The sequence below is a fragment of the Coptis chinensis genome, chromosome 7, assembly GCF_015680905.1.
Source record: "Coptis chinensis isolate HL-2020 chromosome 7, ASM1568090v1, whole genome shotgun sequence".
NCBI classification, from domain to species: domain Eukaryota; kingdom Viridiplantae; phylum Streptophyta; class Magnoliopsida; order Ranunculales; family Ranunculaceae; genus Coptis; species Coptis chinensis.
Window position 1 is genome coordinate 82729869 of NC_141462.1, and position 9478 is coordinate 82739346.

At 35.0% G+C, this 9478-nt stretch overlaps 1 protein-coding gene and 1 pseudogene across 1 annotated transcript; both read left to right on the forward strand.

Annotated features, from left to right (window-relative positions):
* Window positions 1-1090: 1090 nt before the first annotated feature.
* Window positions 1091-5023, forward strand: LOC147489371 (plant-specific TFIIB-related protein 2-like; annotated as a pseudogene).
* A 409-nt stretch (window positions 5024-5432) lies between these two features.
* Window positions 5433-7164, forward strand: LOC147489372 (uncharacterized). Its single transcript, XM_086574624.1, has 4 exons — window positions 5433-5564; window positions 5646-5801; window positions 6070-6123; window positions 6871-7164. Exons 1-4 carry the CDS (start codon window positions 5433-5435, stop codon window positions 7162-7164), a joined length of 636 nt encoding a protein of 211 aa, XP_086430750.1.
* The last annotated feature ends 2314 nt before the right edge of the window (window positions 7165-9478 follow it).

Consider the following 9478-nt stretch of genomic DNA (forward strand, 5'->3'; position numbering starts at 1 on the left):
GTCGTTTCTCATATATGAAATTATAACACAGATATGAAATTATTTCTATATAAATAAAATTACCACATGCATCCTACTAAAAATAGTTTGAACTACTTAAGAGCATATCCACTATTATGATGGGAGAATCTCTATTATAAATAAAAGAAATACAAATTCTTCACTCTTTAATCAGTAATATGATTTTTCTGCATGTACATGGATAGACACATTGAAGACAATGTCAAGGTTGTGGAAATGGATTTTGGGCAATGTAGAGGGAGTACAAAGAGCAGGAATGGCTGATTTGTGGAAATGAATTTTGGGCAATGTAGAGGGAGTACAAAGAGCAGGAATGGCTATTTAACCAAAGATCATGTTGAAAGGGCAGATCAAAGATATTTACCACATTATTATGCAGAACTAAATCAAAACTGTCTCTGCCACATGTTATTAGCAAAGATGAGCCCTAATGCTTGCAATAGACATTTTGATGATTACTCAGTGAGTATAGAACATAGTAGTTCCTGTCACAACTTAAGTGTGTCAAAACCTAATCCAAGTTTATTAAGTATCTTTCAGTTTTGGTCAAAACTATTGTAATAAGGATGCTTTCTAGCTTATTTGGAAAATAAACATTGTTTTGATATTGAAATTATATATCTAAAGCTACATGTTGTTCTGTACTCATGTAAAATATCAGAAGAAACCTTAATCCCACAAAATTTAAATTTGATTTCCTACCCTGTGTTTTACTCTTCCATCTACATCCAAAAAATTTAATATGGATATGTTATCTTTCCTTGGCATTGTTATCAGGCACATTGCAGCTGAGTGTTCCACCAAGTCATTGTGCTGGAATTGTCGTGAGCCTTGCCACATGGGGCGCCTTCTCTACCACCTTGTGACCTCAGTGTTTGCAACAACTGCTATAAGACTGGCCATATAGGTGTTTACTTCACAAATGATAAGGCATACAACAATTGCAGGAAGACTGGCCACCTGGGTCGTGACTATCCGAATGAGACATGTTGCTAGGTAGTGCCCAAAATGTGAATATGCCCAAAATCTAGATATTAATTTACTTGGTGTTTTTTTTTTTGACGTAGTAATGGTAGATCTTCTTGGTCGTGGTGGACACTTGGAAGAAGCCTTAAACTTTGCAGCGACGATGCCTATTGAGGCGTGTGTGGAGCACTCTTTGGTGCTTGTCGGATCCATGGAAATCCTGATTAGAGAAAAAGGAGTTAGAAAGAACCCTGGCTGCAGCTTGATGGAAGCAAAGGATGGGATTATACATGATTTATTTGCTGGTGACATTACGCACCCAAAGTCAAAAGAGATCAAGGAAGCATTGGAGGATCTTTTACAGACATCATTTGGATTATTTACTACGACTGTTGGAATCCCCATTAAGATTGTAAAGAAACTCAGAGTGTGTGAGGATTTCCACACTGTGATGTGTGGTGCGTCTCTGATTATGAGGAGAGAGATTGTTGAGGGATAACATGAGGTTTCACCATTTAATCTAGACATCTAAAAATGTTGCTGACTGCTTAATTATTTCGTACTACTAATGGTGTGTTTTTTTTTTAAAGATCATCTGGTATTTGGCATTAGAATACTGAAGGAGGAACTCACTATCTTATTAATATTTGGAAGACACTGTCCAGTATTTACATTGTTGAATGTTCAGTGCATCCACTTATTTACAATTACTCACTTCTTTTAGAAGGTTAACAAACGAAATAATGCTATGATACGAATACCTGCTCCAAAGGTGACAAATGACTTATATTTTTTTCGATATCGAACACAATATAACTTGAAGTAGTCGAATTTGAAAAGCGAGTGTGCTAATATTATAAATTTAAACTAAAAATTAACGGACTCAATAGTTACAAACTTTCATAAATAAGAAGCGTTAAACCTCGGATATTAAAAAAATACTATGTGACCAACATAATAAAGTTTTGGTATTAAAGTACTAATCCTCATGGTTTTCTTTTATTTATTATGGAACTCTACATGCCGTTCATTTCTTTAATTTTTTCTTCAAGATAATATATTTTTTCTTTGTTATGTTTATCATCAACCAAACAATCTAGCATAATATTTTTGAGGATATCGAGTTGATTCTGTTTCTCTTTAATTTCTATTCTTTTCTTCATAAGTTCTTTGAAATTGAAGTCTTCAATTTCCATATCACGTTCATCCTTTATAAACTGTATTGCGTGAAAAGCTACTGAATCCTCTGCTTTTGCAACAGAATATGTTGGGCTTCCATCAATTTCTTTAACTATGACGTCTTCACTGTTAAAGAATAAGTCTTTTGGTAGCTTTAATGTCACAGTGCTTTTGAATTGTCCGCTCTCTAATTCTGTGTTGTAGACTGGATCTTGTTGAATGTTAAGTCCTGCTTCTAGAATTTCCTTTAGCATTTTTTTTTACATAAGCTGTAATTTTCATACGCCATTATCTGCAATATACATAATAAAATGAAATCAATAAATAATTGTAAATAATCGAAAAGTTGAAGAAAATAGGCTACCTGGTTTTTGGATATGTGTAGTTAAATTGTTTTTCTTAGGTTAATAGATTATGTTTTACTAAGTGATTGGAAGTTCACTTTTCGTAGGTTTTTAGTTTTGTATATCTATTGAATTTTGATATTTTGGAACAGTGATGTTCTCCTTTTTTGCAGCCTCCACTCTATTAGGAGCATGGATTATGACACATGTCGGGTATTTTGAAATTTGGTTTTTGAGTTTTATAGTGTGGGCACGTGCAAAACGTGTGAAGCCATTTTGAAAAGGCATAACACCAGACACACTACAATAGACGGTCAAACTTGGTAAATGAATTGTTAACTAATGATAGGGTTATCTAAAGCTAAGAAACGTAAAACCTTGGGTCCAATGCAAATACCCATATTATTGGGACGACCTAAAGCCATAGTTCATGATTCCGAACGAAACTCTGGAATTCCGCCTGGAATTTTGGTTTTTCAAAAAACTGGAATTCCGAATATAGAGTCGAAATTTTCGAAATTCCGAAATAATTTGAAATTCCGAATGTGATAGGGTCGAATTTGGATTTATCGGAATTCCGAAATCCCGAACTATGCCTAAAGCTAAATCACCTTATTTTAAATTAGATATATATTTTTTTAATTAGGTAGAAGCTATTGGGTTTAGAAACCCATAAGTATACTATTACTGTTGGGCCTGGGCCGAACAAATTGCGGGTCTTGTATCTCAAATTCAATTCAAATTTGAATTGCGACCTCTTTTTCCCACGCAGCTTCCTTTCAACTAAATTGCGCCAATCTTCTTGGTAAGATATGTATTTGAGAGGTGACCTTAAGGCTTATCCCTCATCTGTTTGTTCTTGTATTGATATCAATTCATCTTATTTTCGATACCTAAGATGTCTAGTAACTTGAGTACAGTTATAATCATGTATTAGTTTGTCACTTTGTCCAAAGCACCGCTTTTCTTTGAACTTTATGTCCTCTTCTTATCACCTGCTCATTAGAATTTGTCCAAATTCTCTAAATAATTTCATGATTTGTGTGATTACATACATATACTGACAATTACTTTTGTATTTGCTTGTAGCCCTCATGCTATTACTGCTCCTATTGGCCCCTCTTTCCGACTATCTGAGACAACTCTACCTACATTATTTGAGGTATTGAGAAAGTATACTTTAATAAGCATATTTTCTTTTCTTTTTTGCTTGTTTAATTTTGCTTGCCAAGGTAGCTAAAGAAGTCCAATTCCTGGAAGTTGACTCTTAAACATCATTGAAGGGTCGATTTGTAGTGGTGGGGACTTACTGATAATGTGACTCTTGTTAAACTTTGTCACTTATTTTTTGCTTGTTTAATTTTTGGAGGAAATCTGGACTAAGAAATGTTCATGGGTTGCCAATGGAGTAAGAAAAAAAGAAGTCAGTCGAGCAAAAGAATATATTGTGAAACAACTGAAGGTAGAGATGAGTCAATCAGTAGAGATGGGAGCTATACATGCTGGAGATTTTTCGGTGAGATTAAGAGATTTTCTCGGTTTATTCTCAGTAGTTATTAGTTAAGTATTATACCTGTTTTTATGCTTTGCTTTCTATTGTAATATGGAAATTTAAGTTTGTAATGACAGTCTTTAGAACTAATCCCATTTTATCTCCAGAGGCGTTTCTGTTCCTATTTTGGCATGGCAAATCAATCTGTTAAAGCTGCTCAAGAAGCAATTCAGAAATCGAGGAGCTTGATATAAGGTAGCACCGGTTTTTCTTATTTTATTTTATTTATAAGCGGTAAATAGAATATATTAATAAGATAATCGGGATCACAAAAGTAAGCGGAGCTAAGCTACACTTGTCTACATTCATTATAAATTCGAGACAAATAGTAATCATCCAATCCTGACATATTAGGTTCACATGTGATGTTCGTCTGGAATAAATCTATTACACCTTGCAGGTTTCATTTATCTGCTTATTTGCCTCGTTTTATTGAACTGTTCTTGGTGTGGTTTTTAACCAATGTTTTGCCTCAAATGTAAAGCTGATCTGTTTCTTTTATTGTTTACAGGAGGAGCACTATATCAGTGGCGGCAGCTGTTATTTACATTATATCTCAGTTGTCTGATGAAAGGAAGCTTCTCAAAGGTTAACCTTATTTTACAAAAAATATTGAAGTCGGAATCTATTTAAAGAGAAGAGATATCTAATAACAAATACACATTTCTCAGGATTGTACATAGCATTGACTTGCACACATCTTTTGTCTTAGAATCTTTGATAAACAGCTTAAATCTCCCTGTCTCTGCAGATATCTCGTTGGCAACTGGAGTAGCGGAAGGCACAATCAGGAATTCGTACAAATACCTATATCCATATGTATCAAGGCTGATACCTAGTTGGTATGCCAAGGAGGAAGACCTCAAGAATCTCAGTAGTCCTTGAAAGAAACAACCAAGCGATAAAGACAGTAATGAGAATAATGTCATGGTAAACAGCATCCATATTAGCTCAGTGTCCATCATTTTGTGTTATCATTTTCTTGGAAATTGTATCCTTTAGTAGAAAATCATAAGGTCAGGCACTGATTATTTCTGGAAAACATAAAGTTTATAAATAGAAAAAGTAATTAAGAAAATCAGGTGTAAGAGCTCTCTATATGAGCAATCGTAGATATGTCACCTCTTTGAGATATCTACAAAAGCAGATCAAGTCTCTTTTCTTGTCCTTTTATATAAAATCTCTTTGTAGTCTTGATTATGTAATCCTACCTACTTGCTAGGTCAAGTAAGTGGTTTATTTACAGAGTAGAAAAGACTCTTAAGTATTTATTTTATCTTATATTAGCACAGGGGACATGTTGTTCTCTTATCTTGCCATTTTATTCAAGGGCTGATGGTTTCTTATTGTTATTGTGGTATTAGGATCTAATGGTTTTGAAACTGCAGGTGGTTTTCATAGGAGGCCAAACAGAGCCTGGCACTACAAAATCTGATGAGGGGGAGCGACATACCTATTCTGTCATAGATTGTGAGCCAACACGTCAAGCTATTTTGCCTTTCGTTCTTTACCTATAGAAGATCTTGCGCAGGAGGCCTTTACTCATAAAGAATCTCGAAAATGTTATGCGATGATTCTTGCAGTCATTGGAGTTTTTTGAAGAGAATGAAAGAAAGAAGCTTGCTATTTTCATAGACCTTACATTCTCCCAGAAGTTGTCTGGACTTCCCCCGGAGACAGTTATGCAACCGCTACTCAAGGATAAGTTCGTAGTATTCAAGGATGGCATACTATTGACTGTACTTCCAGTCTGATTTAAATAAATATGTTTACTATTGTTTTGTATGGTAAAAGCAGTGAATTACTTTTGCACTCTGAGTAAAATTTCTCATTCTATTCTTCTTTCTTAATCCTGCATTGCCCTCGATTATATATTTGGGATGAACTCATTGTCATTGTCTTCTTTATGGTTTTTAAAACTTCTTCAGTTCTTCTAATTATCATTTAGATGAAATTTCACTTGTATTATACCAATGTGGACATTAACAAATTTTTGTTTATACTCAGGCTAATTACATATATGTTGATGGTGATGGGACTGTTCCAGTGGAATCAGCAAAGGTATGCTATATTCTTTTCTAAGTAAACCTTCTTAGATGACATCTACATGTTTTAATGAAAAATGAATTATTTGCTACGTTTAGGTGGATATAATTGTCTTCTTTCATAAATGATAATATGTCAGTTAGCGGCTTGAACATTATAAATGATAATATAGTTTTCTCGAGTTAGTTTCCCTTATTTGCGGGAGATGGGCTTAATGCATGGCTAGAGTCGAGTCCATGGGGATCACCGAGGGATAATCTGCGATAGACATGTATTTCGGATACTTCAAAGCGGCTTAGCTTAGGCTGGTGATCAGATCCTTTCTATGACCCGATGCTTGATTATGTAATCTTACCAACCACCTTTGAAATGGTTAAGCACCAAGAAGGCAGACACACATAGATAATTTCACTGAAGAAGATTGGGAACTCATCTCGAAGACCAAGATGACCTGGGTGATCGACCGAGAAGAAGCCTTCCTTGAACTCAATATCGGTTTCTCATATGTGCAACAATCGTCGTTCATCTCAGGAAAAGGCATGTGCTACCATCGTTCTTCACCCACGGAATGAGGGAAAGCAACATGTTGAACTTTAAAGCGATGAGTGTATATGCCTAAAATGATGAAATTAGGGAATAGCCAATGAGATGAAAATTAATAAGTTTATGGAGTAAATTATTCATGTGATGTCGTAATGGTATTGTATATAGTGAGTTTTAATTGTGCTTTATGTTGCGTTATGTCTATTTCTATTCAGCAAGGAAGGCCTGACTGGGTTGGTCGAATACAATGAGAAGAAAATATTTGAGATCAAACTCAAGGAATTGAAATCTGCATTGACCACCCAGATAGCAGAGGAGACTGAAATATCTGAAGTCATTGACACTGTGAAGCAACGTGTTAAGGACGCTAAGCTGCATGATGTTGAGGTTGTACGCATTCTATGGGATGTAATTATGGATGTTGTTGATTGGTCGTGGGGAAAAATCAGCGATAAAATGCCAATCTTTGCATTCGCGCCCGGGTTTGTGCTTTACCATTTCATTAGTTTTTAGTTGCACCATTTTATTGATTTCTAAATTTTAGTTGGTGTAAATAAAAGAAAAAAAAATCTTTAGGTTTGTAACTGATTCAAGTATGTCCTTGAATACGATGATATTATGTCTCTCCTACCACCAAACACTTTAAACTTTTAAAGGTCATGGATGTAGGCGAGAGGTCTCACTTGTTGTTTCGCAACATGACCATAAAGACCAGATCTTGTGTTGAGTGATTTGAGTAAGCACTCAAACATTTCAAACTTATAAAGCTCGTGCGATGGATGTATGCGATGGCTCTACTACTCGTCTACGCAATATGACCATATTAAGGAGATGTTTGCAATTTCTTATATTTGCTTTTCTATCCGTTTGCGGTGACCTTGCTATGAGCCGACTAAGCGGGTGAAATTCGAGGCTAATATATTGGAATGGCGTGTTACAATATACGTAAGCATTTTTGCTACTCAAATTTGCCTTTTCGAGAATGGGCATTATCGTAATCGACTTCTTAAGTTCTTGTTGTTTGTATAGGGGCCTGCGTGGTAATTTATTGAAAACCATGAATGTTAGTTTGTTTGCCATGAATGCAAGTTAAAGTTGACGACTTGCCATATTTCTATAAGGATGCTGGTGGTCACTCTTGATGAGAAAACAATACATTGGATCAAGTAGAAGAAAATGGAGAAATTCTAAAAGGAAATCTAGAATAGCTTTGAAAGCGGAGGATGCAAGCAATGTATTAATGGATAAGGTACTTCTAACTTTGTGCGTGGAAAATTTGAACCAACAAAGTCGTGGCAACAAAAGATAGGTAGAATTATTAAAAACCTCAAATAAAAAAGATAGATGTTTGGTCCTGGGTATTGTAAGTCCAAACTGTTCATCTATGTTCAGTTCAGTACATGTGCCACAACCAATTTCACTACTTTCAGACCCAGGTGCATTCCAGGGCACCCTCTGCTTCCTTGACCAAAAGGCAGAAATTGGAAGTCATGTCCCTTGTACTCTATATCACTACCGATAAACCTTTCTGGGATGAACTTCTCTGCATCGTCCCACACGCTTGGATCACGTCCTATTGCCCATGTGTTTATAATGATTCGAGACTTTTGAGGTATGTGTAACCGTTAACTGTACATTCCTCAAATGTTACAAAATGGAAAGAGAAAGCTGTCTTTCCATTGTGCAGTTTTGGGAGGAATATCTTCTTCTACACCCTACCAATACCAATAACACCACTATTACTACTGCAACGACTTCTACAAAAAGTTTGAGGTGTCTAAGATGTTATTCAGCCAACACCAAGTTTTGCTACTACAACAACTACAATCTCACTCAGCCACACCACTTTTGTAAGACATGTAGGAGATACTGGACTAAAGGTGGTGCACTCCGTAATGTTCTAATTGGTGGATGAGGGCCACATGATTGGATCCCACCATAATTGTGTTCTGTGTGTGTGTGTTGTGTTTGTATCTAATAATGTGGACATTGTGCGGTACATTAATGCTAAAAAACATAAATCAAGGGAAATGTTGTGGTGGGCTGTCACTAATTTGTATGATGGCTTCTTTTTTCGTCACCATGAATGCAAGTTAGGATCCAAGCAGAAGAAAATGGCGAAATTCTAAAAAGGAAATCTAGAATAGCTTAGAAAGCTAGAAGATGAAACATAGGCAATGTACTGATGGATAAGGTAATTCTAACTAACCCCTTTTCTTTCTTTTTTCACTGTTAGAGTATTCTCCGATTTGATTTATCATTTTTTTTTGTTTTTTCATTTATTCCAACTATTAAATATCTGAAATCGTAATAGTATTTACATAAATAAGTTTGAAATCGTAATAGCATTCACATAATGAAGAAAAACCAAATTAACTCGTAAAGGACATGTAAAAACAGAATTATTAAGAAAATTCAAATGTCAACTTATTTTCTCCATTGTTCATTGAAGAAAGTCATACATACGAAAACAATCTAATATCTTCCAACTGAATTGTTGGTCGTTATTCGAATAACATATTGGCTACGAATCATGCTGCATCAAACTAAATTGTCGGCATCTATTCCAAATCATTGTTCTGCATATTGAATGAAAAGTTTTTCAAAGTAAGTTATTTTGTAATTTAAAAGTTACATCAAATTGTTTAAATAATATTTTGAACACAATACCTTTGATTCTGGAGTTTTCCGATTTTTTTTGGTTGGAGAGACCTCATCTGTAGGATTCTTGTTTTTATTTTTCTTTTTATTTGCTCCATTATCCTGTATTTTTGGCATGTACAAATTTAAATATGAAAATATTTGACCAATGATTGTAAAGGAAGTT

Coding starts and splice junctions, on each gene's coding strand:
- LOC147489372 (XM_086574624.1), top strand. CDS start 5,433: ATGGTTTTGAAACTGCAGGTGGTTTTCATAGGAGGCCAAACAGAGCCT. Junction 5,802..6,069: donor AGGATGGCATACTATTGACT/GTACTTCCAGTC, acceptor GTTTATACTCAG/GCTAATTACATATATGTTGA. Junction 6,124..6,870: donor TTCCAGTGGAATCAGCAAAG/GTATGCTATATT, acceptor CTATTCAGCAAG/GAAGGCCTGACTGGGTTGGT.